The sequence below is a fragment of the Mycteria americana genome, chromosome 3, assembly GCF_035582795.1.
Source record: "Mycteria americana isolate JAX WOST 10 ecotype Jacksonville Zoo and Gardens chromosome 3, USCA_MyAme_1.0, whole genome shotgun sequence".
NCBI classification, from domain to species: Eukaryota; Metazoa; Chordata; class Aves; order Ciconiiformes; family Ciconiidae; genus Mycteria; species Mycteria americana.
In genome coordinates this window covers 95,849,872-95,873,793 of record NC_134367.1, presented here as the reverse complement: position 1 = coordinate 95,873,793, position 23,922 = coordinate 95,849,872, and the positions used below count along the sequence as shown (strand labels likewise).

Here is a 23,922-nt window from a genome sequence, read left to right as displayed (position 1 = left end):
CAGTAAAACCATGAGTTTATGCTAGAAAGTTTAAAGCACCTCCCAGAAAAACACAAATTAGCACATTACCAGAACTGTTCCAGTGGTGCAATACCAGTTTGAAGGCTGCCTCATTTGTCATAGTACGAACGTTTCCCTGGCAAAAAAAATCCCGGGGCAGTGTGAGAAGACATTACCATCCGACAGCATATAAAGGCATCCTGTTCAGAAATTTAGTGGGTTTATTCCACTTTATCTCATATTCTGCAACAAAATAGGTACGTTACAAACTTTGTATACACCCAAAGTGATTTGGTTGTTTTTTCTACTGGTGAGAGAACAGAGGGGAACATTTGATGTAGTCCTATGCAAGAAAACAATTAATCGAAGAGGTCTTGTGAATGACCCTTATATGAAGAAAGTGCTCCCATCTTTCATAGGAAAAGCACAAACGATAAAAAGACTCTCACAAACTTGCTACCTTTACAATTGTTTATATCGAACAGTTGTTGTCAGAAACACCTGTTTACTGCCTTTTAAATTAGCTTAGCAGTTGAGTGAAGGAGGAAACTACATTTACGCAAGCTGCTGGTATGGTGATCTGTAGCTGGTACCCGCTGTTAGAGAAGCAGTTGGGCTTGCTGGGAAAGGAGTTGGGTAGCATCCCTCCAAGGGACGAGGGTGGCTCGGTGCCCGTCCTTGCACAGACACACGCGGCACAGCGAAGGCAGCCCTAGGGCAGTTTTGCGCTCCGGAGAAGACAGGTGGGAAGCGGAGCGGTGCAGCAGGAGGAGGAGGAGGAGAGCGAGGGCGGCGGGGCGGGCGGGCTGCCGCCGGGGAAGCGGCAGAACCAGCTGCCTGCCGCGGCACAGCCCGGCTCCGGGCTTCCCTCCGCGCCGCGGAGGGTGGGGAGGGGCCGGCCGGGGGCAGGCCCGGGGGAGGCGCTGGGGGCCGGCCGGGCGCCCGGCTCGGCTCGGCTCTGCCCTGCCCGGCCCGGCGCCGGCTTCCTCCCGCGGGCGACCCCGCTCCCGCCCCCGGCGCGGCCGCTTCTTCAGCCGCGGGGGCGGCGGCAGCGGGGCCGATGGTGGCGGCGCGGCGGCAGCAGCAGCGGCGCTGGGGGGTGCCGGCGCTGCTGGTGGTGTACGTGGGCTATGTGGGGCTGGGCGCCGGCGTGCTGCAGGCGCTGGAGCGGCCGGCCGAGGTGCAGGCGGCCCAGCACCTTCTCCAGCAGCACTGGGAGCTGCTCGCCAACCACACCTGCCTGCAGGGGCCCGCCCTGCAGCGGCTCATCGAGGTGAGCCCGGGGCTCTGCCGGCCCCTCCGCCGGCACGGCAGCGGCGGAGCAGAGCACCCGCCCGGCTGGGAGCTGCCGGGGCGGGCGCTGCCTTCGTCCCGGGGGGGATGGGGTTGGTAATAGCAGCAACCTGGCCTCCTGCCTGCCAGTAATTTTTTTTTTTTTTTAAAACCCAAACCTTTATTCCTGTCTGTATCTATGCGCACACATCGTCCTGCCCCGAAGAAGCTGCCCACGGCGTGGAAAAAGTTTTCCGCTCCGCGGGCGGCTTCCTCGGAGCAGGAGCGTGCGGCGCAGCGCTGCTCGCTGCCGCCGGGCAAGGTGGGCTTTCCTGAGCTTATCACCGCGTACCCCGGGCCGCGTTTTCTTTCTCTTACTCTTTTAAAACGAGTTTATCTCCTTCTCCGCTGTCCTCCCACAAGTTGTGGCCTTCGCGAGTTTTTAAGCGGTGCGTCCTGACAGAAGGGAGGCAGCGGGGGGGTTCCCGGGTGCGGTGGTTACCCGCCCATAGTTGCAGGTGGGGTTGCTTTGCCGTTTGAACTTACTAAGAATGAATTATAGCCTATGGCATCTTACAAGTGGTAAATTCTAAATGGAAAGGCTTGGTCGTGGTAAGTTTAATTGTTTGTTGTTTTTTTTTTTAATATTAGCGTCAAACTTTTTTGGTTTTCGACTTGTTATATAAAGGGAAGTGGAAAAATCCTGGTAACACAACTTAGATATATCCTTAAAAATGTTTCTGAGGATGTTTGCAGGGTGGTTGCAAAATGTAAAGCAGGACCAAATGCAATCTTATTAAAGCACAAGTGGATGCGTTTTACAGTAGAGATATGAGCAAAGTGGGATAAATGGGGTTTTCTCCTTGCTCAATTTTTGCCTGAAAGAGACAAACCTACAATATTGAAGTGACTTGAATATTTACCCAAACCATTCTAGTTCAGTAGGTGCTGGTGGTTGAATGTGTACTGCTTGCTTTGGTCCCTCTGCCTCAAATAGATGTTGCCAAAAAAACCCCCACCAAACTTGGGGTTTTTTTTGTAAAAACAGTGTTTGGTGGTGGCTGAAACCATAGTAGCTGACCACTGGAGTTCAAAGGACCTAAAAGGGAGTTGGATAAGTGTTTTCTTTTTTTTTTTTTGCCACAGAGAGTAAAACACAGGAATCATCAAATAGATAATCTTGTCAGGAGTTTCAGCAAGGCCCTGGCAGACAAAGTTGTGCTTATAACCTATATCAGGCTCTCATCTTGACTTTCTAGATGGTAAATTCTCTGTGGCAGTCAGTAGTATATTGAAGATATATAAATTTGGGCCCTTGAAAGCTACCGTGGTATCTACTTTTATTATATTGTGTTTATTATATTGTGTATTTATTATATTGTGTACTGTGCTAGCTGTGGAATATAAATAGCCAGAGAGAAGTGAGAAATACATCAGAGAAGATCAGTCTGGCACTTCATAAAGGCAGGTCTGAGCTGAGCTTCATTCAGCACTGGGCCATGGAACAGTTAGTGCTAGGCATGGCTCTTGCCCTGGGGTGGAAAGGTTTCACTAGATGAATGACGGTAATGAGGTGATAGTAGCAGAGAGATGATGATGATCACAACTGTAGGTAGAAAGGTTTTTCTAATGTTGTTCTGATGGTTAGTTTTACTGTAGGGTGACCTCTGCTAATTCTTGATACTGTCTGGTAGTCAGGGGAGTAGGACAGCCACCCAAAGCCCTTCAGACCAGACACTGTTATAATATGCCGTGCAAGTACTTAATTGTGACCTGAGCAAGACCTAGATGAGGAAGTAACAAAAGTTTTTGTTTAATTTTACGGACTGTCTTCATGCTTTGCGTGCCTCCATGCTTTGAGAAACCATAGTCTGAGTTTGAATGGCTTTGTGATGTTTTTAATAACTTTCACAGTAAGAAATTAATCTTAAACATATCATCCACAGGATTGCTACTTTCCTACGCTCTTTTCTAATTTCCTGTGGGGCGATTGCTTGGATACTGTAAGTGTGCTCAAAGAATTAGATGTTTTTCTGTGCAGTGAATTGTTATTGCAGTAAATTTCACACAGTTTATCAGATGGTGTCATCACTGGCCCTCTTCAGATAACAAATTTGTATTCTAGATACACAGCTGATTATCTGCTAATTAAGAAAGACCTATAAAGAGTGTTTGTGAAAACATACAGCACTGTGTGAATTTTAATAGCTTTGACATTACTGGCAATTCCTCATTGTTTTCTTACAGCTCTTTCATCCTAGATAATTCTGAACTCTGTTTATTTTAAGTGTATAGGGGCCAATATGGAATAAAATCCCAGTTTGCTGAGCAATGTGCAAACATGATTTTACAACCGGTTTATCGCTTAGTTCCTAGTTACCAACCGGGAATGGAAATCCGCTGTTCCAGCCCTTGCACAGATGGAGAGCAATAGAGAGCTCCTGCTCTGAGGAGCTAGCAGGAGAGCACAGCATCAGGATGAGCAGGAGGAAAGGCAAAGGCAAACAGACCATGCTGTGGTAGCTAGACCAGTGAATCCTCATTCAGTAATTTCTCTGGCTCAGATCCTTTCCAGGGAAGAAGTAATTTTCTAGTTAACAAAAGAAAAGGCAGAAGGAAATGGAAATAGCAGACCAACAACAAAAACTGAACGGCAGAGGAGAAAGTGTTAGCAAGTGTGTGATGTCTGTAGTGGTGGCTCCCTGCTTCCCACAGCTGGTTTTTTTGCCTGGAGGGACTGGCTGGCTCGTTCCCCATGGGACGCTGAACTCTTCCACATTTTCTAAATAGCTGAGGGTGGCATGCGTGAATGCTTTATGTATAAGCAAACAAAAAATGCATGCTTGTGTGTTTGTACATACATATATATGTGTGTATGTATATGGGGAAGACTGATTTGCATTTTTCTTGGCTTTTGTTACTTATGCTTAGAACAAGGACAGCATAGGGGACAACAGAGGGACTCTGGCCATGTGTCCCTCTACTGTACATCCAGTAACATCTACTCAGGGAAGACATAAGTTTGATTTTGTTGACCAATCTAGCCCTAAGCTATTTTTCTGATGTTGTATACAGGCTGTGACATGAACACCTGTTCACAAGGAACAAGACGGAGAGCAAACAGCTCCTCAAGAGCCGTTAGGCAGCATACAAAGAGGGCAATATCTGGCTTTGTATTATAAATATGGTGGTGGTCTTCACATGCCAGAATTACTTGCTGTGAGGTCACATCAAAGGAAGCTCTCAATGATCTGACTCACAGGAGATGGAAACAGATGCAGTGATAAGGCAGATTTCGGGCAATGTACCCTCAGTATAGTGAGGAACAGTAGCTGGACTCAGCTGGGGACAAAAGTATGTAAGAGTCTCTGTCCAGGCAAAAATTATGTTGGTCCCAGATGTGAGAAGTGGCCAGGGAGCGAGGCTGCACACAGAGGGCACTTTCTTTACTGGCATATCTCTTGGAGCCAAGACCCTCTCTGACCTTTTGGGGTTGGGGGACATCTAGACACGCCACCCAGTGTGATGCACTTCTAGTGCATACATTTCTCAGTTTTGCTGCCTAGGGTGAGTGTATATAGCTCTGCTCCAGCTGAGCTGTCCTCCTAACTCACTCCTTTTCCTGCATCATTTTCAGTCGTTACAGGCATCAGTGTAGCTATAGCTGCTGTACTTTTCAGCGTCTCTTTAGTCAGGTGATAGTTCGTATGGCCAGGCTTGGAACAGTGTGTTTTCTGTGTTAGGCTGTTACCATGACATCCTTTCCATGCTACCCTTCCTTTTTTGCTATAAACTTTTTTGTTGTTATATACATATTTCCCTAATACAGCTGTCTTCTGTATTTATTATATTGTTCTATCCACTTTCTATTATTGTAGATGCATAGTGTTATTTAAACACAGTTACTTCCATAAACTGGGAAGGAGAAAACGAAAGCTGAGCTAAATGAAATAATTTTTTTTTTTGTCTAGCAAGATTTAAGGTGTAGTGAAAAGGACCTAAAAGGCAGGCCATAAACTAAAAGCCTGTAGGTGGATCTAGATACTGTTATCTCCAGAGTCAACAGCTAGAGCTACACAGAGAGTCTTAGTTCATGTTTCCAAGAGCAACAAGATCCCACGTGACTGAAAGATCCTCATCAATACCTGGGCTTGCACTGACATTGAACCACCAGAGATTTGTGCCAGCTGTCGGGAAATACAACCCTGCAAATACAGTTTACTAAAATCATCTTGCCCACAGATGATGCAGCAGACTCTTAAGGGGGGAGTATCAGAGATCACCTGTTGGTGATAACAGGCTTTAAGGAACAGCATTGGCCCTTGGTATTGTGGAGCAGTGACATCTGTATAGAACCCACTTTAGTCAAATATCCATTGGCTTGTCACAGATGAAATAGGGTTGATCCCCTGTAATTGTTCTTTCCAGTTTCCTTCTTATCAAAATGTACTACTACTTTGGTTAAGTTATAGCCAGTTTGTTCTTCGCCAGACCTATTTAATTAAAAAGAAGTATGGGTACCTTACCAAGAGTGTGCATTCTGTGCTTATAATATCCTACTATAGTATACCTTTGACAGAAGTTGTTAAAGAGAAAACCTTTATGAGGCAGTAGGCATATAGTATTCTGTAAGGCAATAGGCTAGCACTATATTGTTGGACTTTTTGGAAGGTGAGGAGAAGACCTACTGATGAACTGCTGTTTCTGGTTAGTTGACTCACTCCTAGGTCTTCTGGTCAATGATGTAGTGTCTAGTACCTGTGTTTAAAAAGAGAAGGGGGAGAAAAAAAGCACAGGAACCTATTATATTTATATGTCTCTGCCTAAAGAGACATGTTCTTTGATATTATCAAATTCTTGGTTACTTGCCACCAAACCTGACCAGCTGTAACAAGAAAGGAAGTGTAGCAAGCTGGAATTAACTGATAACTGTCTCAATAACCTGTTCAGCCAGGCAGGTTTGAGAGACACTACTAGCAGTGGATATCTAAAGACTGGGGGGGTACCTTTCTAAAAAGATAAATAGTAATTCTTGTCAGTTTGAAGATGTGGGTTACTCTTACACGTACTTGTTCATCATACTCTATCCTTTTTACATGCAACTAAAAAAAGTAACTACTAGAGAAAAAAACTTCTCAATTTTACAAGGATGATGCAATGCAACCTGCTGTGCTCCCTTCTGTAGATTATATAGGCAGTTCCTTTCAACAGGCCCTACTTGTTTCTGTTGCAGCCCAGCTCTCAAGTTACTTGTCTCATTGCGGTTTGGGAAGCGATTGGAATTCAGCAATGCTTTGTCCCATGAATCATGCCACAGATTCTTCCTTGATATAAAAGCTTAGTTTTCAGAAAAAGTACTAGTGGCTTAGGGTAGCATTGGTCGCATCATTACTGTACTTCACTACATCTCTTGCTCCTTTTCTGTTGAAGAGTAAGTCTAGATGAATTCTAGAAACTGTAGTGCAGACCCAGCTGCAAAGTAAAAGTGCTTTTGCTGGTAGGGTTCTTTAGTTTAGAGGAACTAGTACCGATTCTATTAGCAAACATGGTTGGGGGAGGTGGAGGGGACAGTTATTTGATCAGGTCTCAGGTTATTCAAGTGACATGAAGTTAAGAAAACAGCTGGGTTCCATTGGATTCATAATGCACCTTGTGTCTGCTCTTCTTTTGGTCAGAATTCAGGTAAGTTTCCACTCCAGGCAAGGACAGGGGATCAGAGCTCATGGCTGGGAAAGGTGTGATTCATAACCTATTTTTTAATTATTTTGAAGTTAATTGACCTTAGTCCTTGCAATCTGAGACCAAGGTTAATGTTAACTGTTTTCTTCTGATTTATAGCTGGTATTCTGAGAAGTAAATTAATGTTTATATACCAACATTGCACAGAATTTCCAGGGCACAAAGTTTATGTGAGTTTATATTTTCTCATTAATCTAAATCGTAGTTTGGTGCCTTGGGAACAACTCCTTTCCTTCATTGATAGGTTGCAAAGGTGAGGAGAGGAAGTGTCTGAAATGAGGCAAACAATTTTCAGGAGGGCATGTACGCCCTGGAAGAGTTGCTTTTTGTATATGAACATGTAAACTTCAGCTAAACTTGGGAATGAAGTTTCTTACCCCAGTCCATTTGCGTGCTTTTTTGCCTTCCTTGAGAACTGCTTTCAAATGCAATTAGGAAATACTGCTTTTGCCTGCAAAGGTATCTCAAGATTACTGTGAACTCTGGCCAAAATGCCATAGTTCAGAAGCACAGGGCAATGGCAGTGACTGGAGCTGTGGTTTATAAAAGGGTCATTTGTATGACTCCTTCCATGAGACTTTCCTCCAGGAAAAAAAGTGGTTTGTCTCTCTCTTCTCCCCCCCCCCCCACCCCCCTTCCCTCCTCCTCCCCAGAAATAAGAAATGTTGAGCTTGAGAGTCAGGCATTCTTATGGAGGTTCTTGGTAGGGTCATAACTTCCAGGGCTTCACTTCCCCCTTTTCACTTTATATCTTGCTGCTGTTATGGGAGAGGCAGCTAGATTAGAATTGGTCTGATTAATGACTTATATAAAGTTTTATTTTTTGCTGTAAAGATTATAGAAGGAAAGCAAAGCATAGTGTTCTGAAGATAATAGAGATTGCAAGGAAAGTAGTGTCTCAGTTTACATATACACATACATTCATTCCTTATTGCTGATCTTAAATGCCTTTTTTTGAAAGCTGTACCCTAGTCACATGCGGTTGTGACTCGGCGCAGAGGTGAAAGATGAAACCGTTAATTGGTGTTAAGGAGGTCAGAGTAAATAGTCATTTTTTGCAGCACTTGGTGATCAGAAGCTGTGCTGCGGCCACAAGCTGGTGGTGGAGGGGCCCACGTACGATAAGAGGTTTTTAGAAGAGAGGAAGTGTGTAAGCTGAGAGAGCTGGGAGTTGCCCAGAACTGATACACGGCACGCAGGGTAAAGGAGAGACTTACGGGTATGGCTGAAGGATAGAGTGACTCCACAGCAAATAGGAAAGAATAAACCTACATTTTGCAGGGAAGAAAAAGATGTGACTCTCAAATGTCGAGAGGGAACTGAACTCTGTAGGCTGAGTCTGCATTAAGCTTCTGGATACTTAAGTGGGTGTCCTGGTAGAACAGCAACCTCACTCCTTTTTTTTTTTTTTTTTTTTTTGTGGTGGTGTTTTGTGTTGTGTTGTTTGGTTTTTTTTTTTAAACTAGAAAATATGAACAAAAGACCTTTTGAGAGTGTAATTCAATCATGTTGTTTAATTTTTGCTAGTGTGACTGTAACTCCATTGGGTTTGTTGGCACAAAGCTGTGTAGATTGGTGAGACTTTTCCAGGGTAGATGAGGCACTCATTATCAATCATTTGTGGAAGTACAGCCCCAGAGCTGTGAAGGGCTAAAAGGCAGTCAGACTGAAACACTGATTTTTTTTTTTTATTTTTTTTTTTAATTCCAATAAGGAAACTAGGACAATGTTGTGTTTGGATGCTCCTGCAGGAAGAACCAGCAATGATTATGCTACTTGATAGTAGAAGAGAAGGAAAGAAGGAGTATTGCTGCCCTAAAATAAGTTTGATAAGTCAGAGATATGCTAGATAAGGGAGTCAGCAGAAATCCACAGCTTCCTCAGGGAGTTACCAGTGAGCTTGAATTAAAGGAGGGAATTCCCTGCAGGACGCACAAAACTAGGCTTTGATTTGTACTGGGATATAATGATCTGACATAAAGTGTGCATTTGCAAGCATTAGTTGATGATGTTCCTAACTTCAGAGTTTATGGTTGAGCAAAATGGAGCTGGACGCCAAATTTGGGTATTCTGAGGCATGTTTTATTACAAAGGTAACAGGACAGACATCTACATTTAAACAGACTACTTTAAATGGAAGTCATGCTGTTTTTTTAATCACTAGCTATGACAATATTTGACCATGAAGTAGGCTTTGCATGGTGCTATCAAGAAACAGAACAGCCTACTTGATGAGAAAATGTGGCAGCCTGCAAATAAAGCTTCATTGACTCATGAAGGACTGAGAATCTAAAAGATCCTAATTTATAAATCCTATAGCAGTTACAGTAGTTTCCATAGAAACTTTTATCTGTGGTTAAAATGATATAAGCATTGTCAGCTAAAGATGTAGTAGTTGCTGTGAGCTGTAAATTATTGGGGGGCTGGGGGGGAGGTGTGCAGAGAAGTGAAATTATGTTACATAGCTTGTCCGTCACTAGAAACCAAAGCAGAACTGAGTTCTGCTTCTTTCTGGTTATTTTAACCGCTTTCCTTCCTATTCTTCTTTGAGTTGCACACATGACCTTTTCAGGTTCCCAAAATATCAAGCCCAAGCTCTGCAATTTCAAGATTCGTTGTGTTTGAGCAGCTGGTGGTATTGACTGGGGTCTTAGATCAGGCAGATATCTGCTTTTGAACTCCGGATTTGAGACGCTACTTGTACTAGGTGCCTTTTAATGCATCAGGTTTTGGAGTAGACACTGTATAAAGTGCTAGCCTAATTAAGAGAAAAAGGAAACCCCCTAGGATTTCACCTCAAAGTTCGGTGTAAAGCAAAACAAAAAAAAGTCTCTGGTTCTCAGAAAGGCAGGCTAAGGAAACCAAGCAGATGTGACCCAATATGTATGACTCAGTTCCTCTTTACTAAATCATGAATCCACAGGCCAAAATATACTTCAGGGTTTTGTTTTTTTTTTAAATCAGCAGCAGAGACATATTGATGCCTCTTCAATGGGAAAAGCAGGGAGAATTCAGCTGTTCTGTTAGAGTGTTTATTAGCTGGGCTTTTCCTGTGTTCTAATAAAAATGATAAACCACTTACAGTTTTTCTATGAAGAAGAGCACTAGCCAAAAGCAGAAGTCTAGAGGAACGTATTAAATTAGGGCAAGTATACACTGATATCTTCCTGAATGCTCTCTCAGCCTCCAGGAGTTTGCAATCCAGTGACTTCCTGTGCCAGAAGTAATTTCTGTGTATTAATAGCTATCTATGGATTTCTTTTATGAATCTGCCTCTGGGTGTATCTGTAGGAGGGCAAGCTCCATTAGTTCTACTGTTCGCAGAAGAATCAATCTTTAATTGTCTATCATCATTGTTGCTGTGTGTCAAAGGATGATTCTAGATATAATAAAACATTTTTTACTTAAAAAAAAAAAAAACCCAAACTAACACCCCAAAAGCCGGTATCCTTATCTTCACCCTCTATGAATCCTCCCCTTTAAGGATGGCATCAGTAGCTTTTTTTTCTCCTACCAGTAATGAACTTGACATTTCTCCTGGGAGTGTCTATTTATTCAAGTGGATTTGATTTGCACGAGTATTCAGTGGTCCCCATATTGGGCTGTGACAGGCACAGTGGGCCTAATGGTGAATGATGTTATCTGGATGTTTGATAACAAGATTTAACAACAAAATGCTTAGCCAGAAGCTTACTGCTGAAGGCTCTTGAAGACCTATCACAAATATAAGTGCCTCAATCGCAGAAACAGAAAACAGCTGCCACGCTGCGAGCTCAGTGCTTGCTCTTTGCCAATGAGTAATAGTTACTCGGTGCCTTCCTTCCCATCGAGATGAGTGCAGGACCATCGTGCCATTTAGTGCAAATACTTTAGCCTATCTGCAGTGCCTGAAGACAAACGCCGCTTCCTGGCGGTAGCGGCACCTTAGGGAAACTTAAGACAACTCTGAGCCGCTGTGCTGTTATAAATCACTGCAAAACTAGCATGGGTGCTCGTGGCTGCTCAATCTCTTGGTCCTAAGCCATGCAGAACAGAAGTGGTGCAATGATGTGAAATGAAACATTTAAAGACTTGGTTACTGCTCCTTGCTTCTCACGTGATGTCTTGTGCAGGCTGCTTATTTCCCTTTTCTGCATGAAGAAATTTCTGTTTCTTTGGGCCAATTCAGCCACAGTTTCTTGCAGCCCTCTCTGGCTCTTAAGTGTTTCTGGCTTTAAAACTTGATGTCCTGTGGAATGTTGTCAGCTGCTGAGCTGGCATCAGCAGGACGTCAGGCAGGAGAACAGACAACAAACATGCTGCACGTGTAGGTTTTTTGAGTCTATCTGATCAAGCTGATAATAGATTTATCTGAGAACTGGACTGTTGCCATTCCAGCTGGTATGTATGTGTTCAACACTAACTACTTAGAACTGCAGAGCTCACAGGCTACAGAAGGAAAGTTTGAGAGAACAAGAAGCTTTTTATTTTCAAACTTAACCACTAGTTTCTGGAGGGGGAAAAAATACAGGTCATCTGTATAAATTTCCAGTGTCTCCCTTGCCATGTGGTTTAGTTTGGGAGTCATTTTATGTTCATGGGGACTGTGATTCCTGACTAGGCCATTGTCTGCAGAACTTCTTAAACCTGAGGTCAAGTACTGTCAGAGATCAAGGGGAACAGAGGAAGGTCAAAGCCTGCATCCCACACAACCTGACAAACCCCAATGTAGATACCAGCCCTGGAAGAAAGGGGCAGGGGCGGAGGAATTACACAGAAACTATTCAAAAATCCTGCTGGAAGCTTCCTGATACAACCTTTTCTCTCTCTCTTTTTTTTTTTTTTTTGGGGGGGGGGGGGGGGGCTCGATTCTTTCATGCCACGCTGCATACTAATTCTTCCTGCAAGTTGCCCCACTCAAGTTACGGCAACAATTCACAGAAGGAAGCATAATGTAATTAATATAGCATCTGGTCCTTAGCCCTTTTCAGAGCAAGGGCTCTCTGCTCTGTCTTGTGCAGAGAAGAGCATGTTGTCAGACTTCGATAGATTATAATGTGACCCTGAATGGTTTCAATAGCCTTGAGTTAAGAGTAAACGAAGATATTTCTGAGAATGTGACTATTAAACAGTGTTTCTTACTTGGAAAAATATGTGTTGCTATCTGAGCTGCTCCTTGCTCTTGGTGTGAGAACTAGTAGCTCTGGAGAAAAGGGATCATGGTCCTTGTAGTTAAGCTGCTGCCTGGGTCTTTGGCAACAGTTTTTAATGCACAGCCCTGTATAGTATTATATAAATCACTTAAAGCATGTTACATTGGTAAAATGGGACAAAGCTCCCTTGCTTTGCAGGCTTCAAGTGCTGGTTTGCAAAACCCACAACTGATGCAAATCTAACCTGAGTGATTCCTCTTATTATCAATGGTGAAAGCTTTATCAACAGCCTTATTGTTAGGACAGGGATAGTATTATTTGGTATCTGCACGTCTTTCTCAGAGGTAATGAATTTTATGTAGTCTTGGCTACAGTTTGCATTCAATGTTAATCAACTCTCAAGGATTCTTGGTCAGTGGGTGTGAAATGTTTAGTGTACATGCTGTGATTAATGTTGTTTTGGACACAGCTCAGTTCAATGTCATTAACTTTATTGGCATGAGAAGGTATAGTCAGACTATAGTCAGACGTGGGCACTGTTAAGACATCTGATATCTTATTTTGGCATAACTCTGCACACTTCAGCATAGTGACTTCTGAGGCTTTCCCAGGTGGATTGAACAGAATCAGGCATCATGCTAATCTAATCCATTTATTCATATTAATAGTCCTGGTGTGGGGACATATTGCCTGATACTAGTAGACTGGCCATCCTGTGTAGTTTCCATCTCCTACATCACACCATATACTTTCCTCCCCAGTACAGGCAAGGGATCTGTATCATTTACATGTGCACGTATATTTGCTGCTCTGGGACTTCTGCCATCAGAATATCCCATCTGGAAACACTTTCTTTTCCTTATGAATATGTCATAAGGTAGTCTTAATAACTATCTGGCTAGGCTTTCTCTAGGTAGGTCTTGCCCTCCAATCTCTTCCACATTTACCTGTATGATCTACCATGTGCATGTGCAACTTTCTTTTACTCTGTAGATGCCCTTTGCTTAGAACCAATATGCTGGCTTTTGGCTTTTCTGACCTCTCAGCTCTTTGTTCTCTAAAGCACAGGATATCCTCTATTAAAAGGGAAACAACATAGTTGGAAGTAGTTGTAGTTTGTGACTTTACCAGCCAGCACTGGAAATGCCAGTCACATGAACTTGCCATATGGGGGTTTATGGGATCTCACATTTTTGTCTCTTTGCAGGGTATCATCCAAGCCTACAAGAGTGGCATAACCCTCCAGGGAAACACCACTAGCCTTGGCAGGTGGGACTTCAGTGGGTCTTTCTTCTTCTCCATCTCTGCAATAACAACCATTGGTAAGAGTTCCCTGCTTGCAGGGCCGCCTCATAGGTGGGAAAGGAGTGGGAATGAGGACCTGTACTATCGGATGCTGCTCCAGCCCTGTGGAGCTTCATGTAGCTTGTCTATATCATGCAATAGGTAAGCACCCATGAACCCAGCCCTAGAAATGCTTTGTCAGTGCCAACACAGTAGTGATCTCTAACTAGATACAGGGATAACTAGCTTGGTACATATCCTGACTAAGTTACACAGCTTTTGAGGCCTGACCTTCACGGTGCTACACTGCCTGTACTTTCCCAAGCCTCGTGCTCTCTGGGGGGGGGAGGTCTGAGGTGAACTGTGCATTGAAATAAGCTTTTCCTGTCACAAGGAGAGGGAATGATTTTTAAAAACTCGTAATATTGGCTGTTGAATCTTCAGAGGCTATATTTATGAATTATTCCTTCTTATTACTACCTGTACTGGATGAGGACCTGCTTGTTTAGGTGAAAGTCAAATAGCTGGATAAATGAGACAATTCAGTGGAGTCAGGTTTCAGCAAATGAGTAATGCAAAGCTGTTGTGGTTTCACCCCAGCTGGCAACTGAGCCCCACACAGCCGCTCGCTCACTCCCCCCTGCTGGGATGGGGGAGAGAATCAGAAGAGCAAAAGTGAGAACTTGTGGGCTGAGATAAAGACAGTTTAATAGGGAAAGGAAAAGCCGCGCATGCAAGCAAAGCAAAGCAAGGAATTCATTCCCTCCTTCCCATGGGCAGGCAGGTGTTCAGCCATCCCCAGGAAAGCAGGGCTCCATCACACATAACGGTTACTTGGGCAGACAAACGCCATCACTCCGAACATCCCCCCGCTTCCTTCTTCTTCCCCAGCTTTATGTACTGAGCATGACATCATATGGTATGGAATAGCCCTTTGGTCAGTTGGGGTCAGCTGTCCCAGCCGTGTCCCCTCCCAGCTCCTTGTGCACCCCCAGCCTCCTCGCTGGTGGGGTGAGAGGCAGAAAAGGCCTTGACTCTGTGTAAGCGCTGCTCAGCAATAACGAAAACATCCCTGTGTTATCAACACTGGTTTCAGCACAAATCCAAAACATAGCCCCATACTAGCTACTATGAAGAAATTTAACTCTGCCCCAGCCAAAACCAGCACAAAAGCCATGAAGGAATGATGGAAATAAGTGGGGGGGAGGGGAGAGAATGCAAACAATAACATGTATTTAGGTACAGTGTTACTTAAGGCACATGCTATTAATTATTGTCAGTGCATGTCCCTAGTCCCCAAAACCATTAATAACTTGCCCTGATGTCTTTTTCCTACTATGTGACCCAGTATTGTAAAAACCATGGGGGGAGAGATGGTGGTTGAATATCAAAAAAACCCTCACGGGTTTCCTGATTTGTGTTGAACCTGTCAGCTCTCTTCAGTTTCAAGTACGTTTTTAGATTAAGAATTTGCTTGGTGCACCCAGGTGGAGCATTCTTTTGATTTCTCTGATCGTTATTGAAGATACATTGACCTCAGAACATTAAGCCTCCACAGAAGAGCTCAGAGAGAGAGAGGGGTTTTTGCATTGGGGGTGGGGGGTGTCACCTTCCTGCGACTCAGTACATCTTTCTGCCCTGCTCTTTTGCACATGTTTTTGTTCCTGTTGGGAACTGCGTTGGGTGTGTTGTACTACCAGGTGCGGGTTGCACCAGACGATGGCAGTGGAGGCTCATTAGACAGGGCTACACGGGCTGTGGGTTTCCAGCCTAGAGCCTGGGCAGTCGCTTCCAGCCTTCGGTACATCTGAGCATCTGCTCAGAGCTGCGTTGCTTGCCTCAGTAGTTAATCCTCATCAGTTTCTCAGCTGTCAGAGTGACTCTGTTTTACCACAACCAATTTAAGTTAACGACATTCAGGAAGAATCAAATTTGTCATGTTAAAATATAACGGGGTTTTATGATGTTGGCAGAGATGTAGACTAAACATTTCTGGCTGTTACTCCATGAAAGCCTAAGCTACTTTTTTTTCCTTTTTTCTTTAAGTAAACTCTTTGCCCTGATGGCTGGGGGGACGTGGGGGGAAATGACTTCATAGCAGGGGGCAAACAGAAAGAACCAAATATTACAGCGCGCTCTATCTCACTGTTTTAAAGCTGACGCTGTGACTCTAGGAACTTGCTCATGATTTTTCAGTTGTGGAATTGAGAATGCTGTACAAGGCGCCTCTATGCAGAGAACTTCAGACAACTGGGCCCTTGATTTTGCTTTTCCAAGTTAAATTGTTAATTGCATACAGGTTAGTGTCTTAACACTGTTGATAACAGTGTGTTGTAGAAGAGGACAATACAGATGGCCTCACAGAGCCTCACCTTGAGTCTGTTACCCATCCTCTTTCTTTATGCAAGTTCTTGAGACAGTGGCTGGTGCGGCCTCATTGACCCAGACATCACTGCATGACTGAGAAGAATAATCGATGATGTCAAGTAAAGAGACAAGGTCCTTTCCAAAGAACTCGATGAAATTCAGAGGAGTGATTCACAGTAGGAAGCTTCATGTACAAGGTGTGGCTATGGGGTAAATGACACAGTTGAGAAGGTGTTTTGAGAAGGGTTTGTTGAAGTTTTCGTGTCCTTATGTGGCAAGGAAGAGCTTATCCCAGGCTGTGGGTATGCAACCATTGAAAGCAGGTCCCGCTTCACAAGATTAACGTATAGGAGTTAAAAAACAAGGCATTCTGGCAAATGAGTTCAGAAAGGATAGAGTTAAAATGGTAATGGAGAAGAGAGATTCTCAGGAATTTAGGGGTACTATGTAAAGATTTTGATGAAGAATTTGGGTGGACTCTATTCCATGTCTTCAGGCTGCTGCAAGTCCTTCTTTGCCCTGTTTCTCTTCCATATTCTTTCTCTGCAGCTAATGCTATTCATGCCTTGCTGGCCTCTTATGTGATGTGATGTCTTGGTGGCTTTTGCATCAGCTATTTTTTTCCTTAGTCTTCTCAAACAGCACTGGCAAAGCCATTATCACTTTCACCTTCATCACTTTCCTTTGAGATGCTCTTTCCACTCTGTCAGCTTCTGTTTTCTGCTTTAGGTGCTTTAACCCCCTTCAGAAGACTTGGTGTGTTTCTTAAGTCCTTACTAGAACACTCTCTCACTGGGATACGGGAAGGGACATTAGCTTCTTTCCCCACTGACAGTCTGAATCCCCATGTCTCCTGTTGCAGCATCTTCTGTGCTGTACCCTTCTTCCATTTAAATGAGCCCCATCTATTTCCACTAGTGATTAAAAGCAGTATGCAAATTTTGCTTAAAAAGCAAAGTTCTAACCTGCAGGCCGGACACGCTTGGTACCCTAATCCCAAAGGTTTAAAGAACAGATGTGTATGAACCACAATCTGTTGTTTAAAGAAGCGCCCCAAAGCCTATGTAGTTTTTGGCCAATCTCATAATTTGAATGGAACTGCATTTCTAACTTTTGATCATGTGGGATGGGCAGCCCTGGCCTTCTGCTGATTCCTTCTCCCCACTGTTATGCTTCTGTGCTTTCTTCATTGCTGTCTTTTACGAGTCATGTCATCCCAGATCTTGTATGTTATCTCATTTTCTGCAGATGTTTCCATAGGAACACTCTCTCTTCAACACCTTGAAGAATCATCTTCAGAGTTCCTTTAGAGCTGTAGTACTAAACATGATTAAAGAAAGAGAAGGTAACTTGCTGGCGGTTTTATCTCTGGCATCTTTATCCCTGGCTGACACAAAGTCTCTCCTTTCTTTGTTTACTCTCCTCCTAGTTACTTTGGACTAACAGGGCAGGGGTCAAAGCAAGTTCAGAGTGGGGCACAAGATGAAAGTTCCTGAAGTCAAACAACCGCAGCGTGGTGTAACTTCAGAGAAGACGCTAGGGAAAGGATTCGTGATGAGACTGGGGTTGTCTTGTGCTAGCCGAAGAGTAGAAGGAAGAGTAGTATCTTCTCTGGCCTGAACGTCCCCCTTTATCTGGGGTGGGTAGATGCCAGTATCTAGTGCTGCCTTACCATTTTCTGGTGGCAAAGCTAAGTACTTATTTGTATGAATTTCAAAGGCCTTTTTTAAAATGTAAAATACGGCAAGTAAACAATCTCACAGTGAAGAAAGGAAGGGGAAGACCTTCCCTGTGTCCTTCCCTTCTCTGATTAACATGGTATAATAGCTCCTAACAGTAATCCCCCAAAGGATTGGGGGGTACCAAAGAGGCAAGGAGCAGGCTATTGAGTGAGGGGTGGTATTTAGTACATTGTCACAGACATTTAGTATGTTGCCACAGATGATTCCCACAGGGGAAAAAACAACGGCCGGTTCAGGGCTGTGAAGTCCTGGCAGTGTAGGGCTTTGGGCCAGCAAGGGTTTCTTGAAGACTTTGACCCTCTGTAGTGCTGCCCAGCATGTGGTGGAGCTCCTGAGAAATGGCCAGGCTTCTACCCATTGCTGGCTGACAACCCATTGGGAAATCCAGTTAAAGCAACTTCATGCCTCGAAGTCGTTAAAACATGGAATAACAGCCTAGGGCCATTTTTACATTCAAATCCTCTGTGAGCCTCAGGTTTGTGTAGGGAAGTTCTCTGCTGAAGAGCCCCACACCTTTGATGCGTTGATCTTTTTCACTGCCCTGTGGCAGCTGGCAGAGCTGTTCTACAGGCTTGGCCAAGTGGGACATGGCATAATGGTCCATGGGAAGTCACTGGTGGATGTGGGGACAGCACTCACAGCAACATCCTCTGAGCTGTCTCCTGAAGCACTGGCAAATTTGGTCTGCTTTCCTGACTGCATGCCATCTTGTCCTGTTGAGACTAAGCCCACTATACAGCTTCCACTGTATACACAGCACAAATATAGCACATAGAAGACTGCAGTACTCATCCCAAGCATTTTTCTGGCATTTCAGTCACTGAAGGAGTGTGCAACCAAATTTTCCTGTTGCCTGGAACTTCATAGGGCTAAAACTGTTAAATAACTCTCTTCAAACGTGTTTTTCAGCCTACCAGCCTTAGTTACTGGTCTCTACTTCATCACAGCACCAGCTAAAATGAATAGTGATGGGCACCTCCCACACATGCCCTGGTTCAACCTGTCAGGGTCCCAATGAGCTTCCCCATATAAGACACAGTTCCTGAGATTCTGCCACCACTAGCTTTTAAAATCAAATTGTTTAATTTTTTATTTCGTTCTATTCATAAAACGGAGATGCCAATGCAAGTACTGGGGCTGCTTGGGGCTTCTGAGTCCTCTTTCTGTCTCTACCACAATTAGGAGGCCTTAGCAAAGTCAGCCTTTGTGGATGGATGAATTGGAAATAACTGTGACTTCCCATATCAGGTGTTCTGAGCTCAGAGGCTGTGTCCAGCTGACAAGTGTTCCTGCACTTAGAGCAGACTTGATGGGTATAACGTGAAATCTCACAAGAAGCTTAAGAAGCCAAGCACATTTATTTGTTTTGCATAGCTAGTGCTTGTGGAGACATTCAAGAGCATGAGGGAGGATAGGAACCCAGACTTGCTGATGTTCCGTTGAATGTAGGTGGTACCAAATGACCTTTGAAAATCCTAATGCTTGTGAGGATCATAGGATAATTCAGGTCTCCTGGTACCTCAGAAGGCATCTAGTGCAACCTTAGGCTTAAAGCAGTCAGCTGTGAGGTCATACCAGGTTACTGAGGGCTTTATCAGAAACACCTTCCAGCTAAACTGGGCCCATGCTCACATTTTCAGGAACCAGACAAACATATGTTAAAGCTGTGTGAGTAACTGATAGGTTGGTTGGTTGGTTTGTTTGTTTGTTTGTTTTTCCACTTTGTCTCCTGAATTATACAAAGACATCTTTTCCACGTAAACTGCATTTGAATATTTTTATTTTTCTCAATGCAACATTTGAATTCATCACGAACAAAAACTTTCATTTAGCCCAGATTAAAATGTTCAGGTTACTTGTAAGGAGCACAAGGGAAAGCAAAGTTTAGATCTTCTGAAAAGTGTTAGAGGAGGAGAGCTGGTGGTGGGAGCAGCTCGGTGTTTCGAGTACTCCCTCAGGGTGCAGGCGGTCAGTGTGCAATTTCTGTCTGTGCCTGGGAGAACAGGATTGTGGTTCACTGGAGATCACCCCATTGCCAAGTGGAGCATCTTTCTCTGAGTATTTAAATGTGTAATGCAAAATAAAGTAATTCTAGCACTGGCACCCCTCATTGAACTGCCCAGTGGCCCTGTGGATCAGACACTCGTGTGTTAGGTGAGACACCTGGCTCCCAGGCTTCGCTCAGTGTCTGGGTGTTCCAAGCAAAACACTGTCAACAAGAACAGTCTGTAAATTTGGGATTGGGTCATTCCTGTGGGACGTGATGGCTTGTATCCACTCAGGTAGGAGAAAGAATTAAGCCAAATCTCCCCAAAAATGTGTTTGAATGCTCAAACCACTGATAAAGTTGCTGGTTAGGGAAGTGACTCTTCCTCCAGCTTTTTTTTTTTTTTTTTTTAAAATCTAACTCTGTTTTTTCCCACAGCTGAAATTATTTGGTGAATTTGCAGATGTTTTTCAGCCTATGAAAGACACATTTTTTTCATTCGAAGCACTTTTTGCTTAAAATACTCTTTTATGTCTGGGCAGTGAGAACGGGAGCCAAACCAACCTCCCATTGTGGGTAGCAGGAAGTCGCAGTTGCCTCAGCGGGACTGGGGGCACTGCAAGTTGGATACTGTCCTGCGAATGAAGAGATCTTTTACTAATATCTTTTACTATTAATCTGTTGATCACACATCAGTCTCTTCCTTCTAGCAAGTCTGCAGAGCCTCTGAATCCCTTATGTACAGGGATGTAATGGGCAAGCAGGAAAACAAAACTGAATTTACTTAATATGTGTAACAGAAGCACATGAGTTAAAGCATGTGGATATGAACATTTAGAAATAAAACTACTCTTATTTGCTTCTTCTAAGGAAGATTAAGTTACGTTGCACTTTATTTCAAGATGCGAGAAGCTATACAAGCATTTAATCCAGCTGCTTCAGTGAAAACGCTTACACTTTTATCTCTGTAGTTTTTGGTGAGCATCCCTCGGTGTCTCTTGGCACAGGCATGTACCAGGTGACATCCCAGTAGCAGGCTTATGACAGATGTGACACAGCTGCCAGTGTAGTTTGTTTTAGTGCTTGAACTTGGTTCAGATCTTCTAATGTATAGCCCACAATGGTCTAAGATACCAATTACCCTCATTCCATTTACTGAAGAGGTTAAGTCCCGTTTACCCATTCCTGCTTGATTTTTTTATAACAATTGAGGTTTATGTACAACTAGGTTGGCATCTGTTTCTCTAGTCTAAAGGCAAGGATGCATCATCAGCCAGATGTAAATTGCTGGCCATTTTGCATAATCTAAAGTCTCCTGTGCTGTTTGATCAGACTTTGTATCCTGTATAAAAAGCTAACAGGACATGGCTTTTTGGCATATTTACAGCGACTGCTCACCAAGTCTTCAGGAAATTGTCCTGAGCTGCTGAGCCCAAGGGAAAAGGGAGCCGGATAAATCCTGTGCAAAGCAGATCTGGTGTTTGGTGTGCTGGGCTTACTGTACACATTGGGCCTTCTTACAGCTTTGAATTTGCTGCTCTAAATTAAATGTAATGTACAGCTTAACCTTAGATGCTCTCCAGTCAGCACTGTGTGGAGTCGTCAAAATCCTGAAGGCTGCTGTGCTTCACACGGTGACCTGAGATCATGGACCTTTCTTCCTCTCTTATCTGATGTTTTTCTCCAGAGACTGGATAACCTGGAAAGCTATGGTAAAAAGAACTGCCCAAGCCATTACACAGTCTTTTTAAACTTGATATAGAAGGGAAAGAAAAAAAAACCAACAAAACCCCTTGGGATTGGCTGGCCATAAATGTATGTGACTCATGTTCAGACTCCAGCCTTACAGTAAACGCCCCCCCAGCTCTTTCTCCTGGGTCCAAACCAGCCCACAAAACACCATAATTCCATAAAAGAGAAAAACTGGAACCAGTCCACTGACATGTGGCGCAGCCAGTGTGAAACAGATCACACCAGGCACATATCCCTTAAATTCACTTAGATGGGATCATCTACCAGATGTACTTGCCTGTATGTGTCTCGTTTATCCCACCTGTTAGTCTGGAAATGGTGAAAGCTGGCAGAAGTCAGCAATTACATGGCGGGGGGGGGGGGGACAGTGCGTAAGCATTGCGGAGCTGCTCATAATTGAAGACCATAGCGCTGGAATTAAGGCTGCTGCACAGTCTTAATTTAGCCCCTTTGTTTGACTGTATTTCAAAACAACCTCTAGTTATGTAACAGCATCCCAGGCCTTCCTAGGGGATGCTCTGCCTCCTCCCAGGGACAGGCTGCTGGGGCCATCGCTTTGGAGGTATATTATGTGTTACCACAGACATTAAACCCAGAAATCATTCAAGCCTAAAATTATTGGAAGGAAAGTCCTCCAGGTAGTAAAATTTTGAATTTGTGGGGGTAGGAACAAGAGGAAAAGACAGCCTATATACATACTGTGAAATAGTTTGCTGCCAGACCTTCTTCTGGGGGTAGTTTGCTGGTGCATGTGCACAATTAACTCTTTGCAGAGTTGTCCGCAGTGAGAGATTTTTGTCAGCGCAAAACTTGGCACAGAACACGTAGGCATCCCAAGCTCCGCGTCACACACCTTTCTACGTTGTTGGTCAGCGGCTTACTGCAGCTGGTGTGGGACAGAGGTTAGTGAAGGAATGGGGCTCCATCTGGTCAACCGCGGATGTTTGCACTTCCACATATCTCGCGTACAGAGCCCCGCCCTCGGACCTCTCCCTCCTGGGGGCAGCTCACTTGCCCTGGGGCTACACCACCTACAAGCATGCTAGCAAGGCGTCAGTGGCGGGAGCACCTCTGTGCTCGCGCTGCGCCAACAGTTGGGTGTCACCGGGAGGGGATAGCATTATTTGTGGTGAAAAGATAAGCTTTGCCAGGTGGTGTCAATCTTGTACATGGACATAGCAAATCCCTAATGAGCGGAGGTGATTTTGAAATGTAGTCAAGGCCATAGGTCTCTGACTGGCTAAGTGACTGTTGAAGGGCTTGTCATGTGCTAGTCTTTCCCCTGTCTTAAAAAGCGTCCTGTGAAACAAACCAAAGTTACATCTGACTTTCCTATGGTCTAAAACACTTGAAATTACAGAATTGCAAGTCTGCAAATTTACGGGACGTTTGTAAAAGAAAATGTGGGGAATAAAGAGAGATATTGCAGCAGTGATGTTAAAGCCATGATGGTCTAAGGATACAAGCAAGGCTATGCTTGCAGGGCAGTACATTTTATTAGACCAGTTCATATGATTAGAAGAAAAATGCAAAATTTCAAACACTTTTTTTTTTTTTTTTTTTAGGTCTGAAATTGAAGTGTTTTACTCAGGTTAAATATAATTTCTCCAGGTTTATTGACTCTAGGCAAACATTTCGACGATTTAAGCTTAAGGTGTATTTGGTACTTGTGGCACAAAAGCCTATAAGCAAGGAGGCAGTGTTAAGGTCGCTAGTCCTGTGGGACAAAGGTAGAAAAAGGTTGTTGTTTTAATTAAAATACTGTTGTTGTGATTCAGAGACCATTTGACAGCTATGCAGGATCATTTACCAGCAAACCCCATGCCAACAATGCTTGCAAAAACTTAACAAAACGGAAGTTTTGCATTTACGTCAGATCCCAGCCAGGACAGTGGGTAGGGGAGAGGAAATTCGCTGGTACATGGAAAAGGAACTAAACAAAATTGGCAGGGAAAGAAATGTTGTTTTCCAGCCTACAATAGGATATGACAAACAATGGATGTAACTTACAGATATTTATAAAAAAGTTCCTTTTGGAGCAGTGACCTTCTCGTCTAAATTTTGTAGAAGATGGAGGCTCACCCCTCCAGGGGAGGAGGGCAATCAGAGAACATTTTAGGTTTAACACCTTATTCCTTTCCTGCCTAGGCTATGGGAACCTGAGCCCCAGCACTGCAGCTGGTCGAATCTTCTGCATCTTGTTTGCACTCTTTGGGATCCCCTTGAACCTTGTACTCCTGAATGAAATTGGGCAGCTGATGCTGTTGGGGGTCCAGCATTGTGCCCATCGTCTAGAGGAGGTGTTTCACTGGCAGGTAAGCAATGTGGATAGGTGTGCCTCACCCTCAAGTTCAGGAAAGAAGAGACAGAAAGGGCATTGTCTGGTATTTGGGATCCTCTGACTAACAAGGACAGCCTGCCTACCTATTTGGCCAAAAAGGCAATAATAGGAATAACTGGAAGCAAATAAATTTAGTTTATGACAGCCCTATGAGGTGTCAGATAAGGTTGTTTATTAATTGAGGGAACTTCTGTGATGAATGGCTTCCCCTACAGCAACAGAAGTGCCAGAGCCTTAGAGCCATGCACACTCCTAGAATATCTGGTCTGTTTATCATCGGTCATAGTTAGAATTGTATGTGTAAGT

At 43.9% G+C, this 23,922-nt stretch overlaps 1 protein-coding gene across 1 annotated transcript in view; it reads left to right on the top strand.

Moving 5' to 3' along the window:
- Positions 1–979: 979 nt before the first annotated feature.
- Positions 980–23,922, top strand: part of KCNK17 (potassium two pore domain channel subfamily K member 17) — a 28,464-nt gene continuing 5,521 nt past the window's right edge. Inside the window, exons 1-3 of the mRNA XM_075496205.1 lie at positions 980–1,273; positions 13,351–13,465; positions 23,424–23,590. Coding sequence (XP_075352320.1) covers positions 1,061–1,273; positions 13,351–13,465; positions 23,424–23,590 — 495 coding nt within the window. The 5' untranslated portion in view covers positions 980–1,060. The remainder of the gene's footprint in view (positions 1,274–13,350; positions 13,466–23,423; positions 23,591–23,922) is intronic.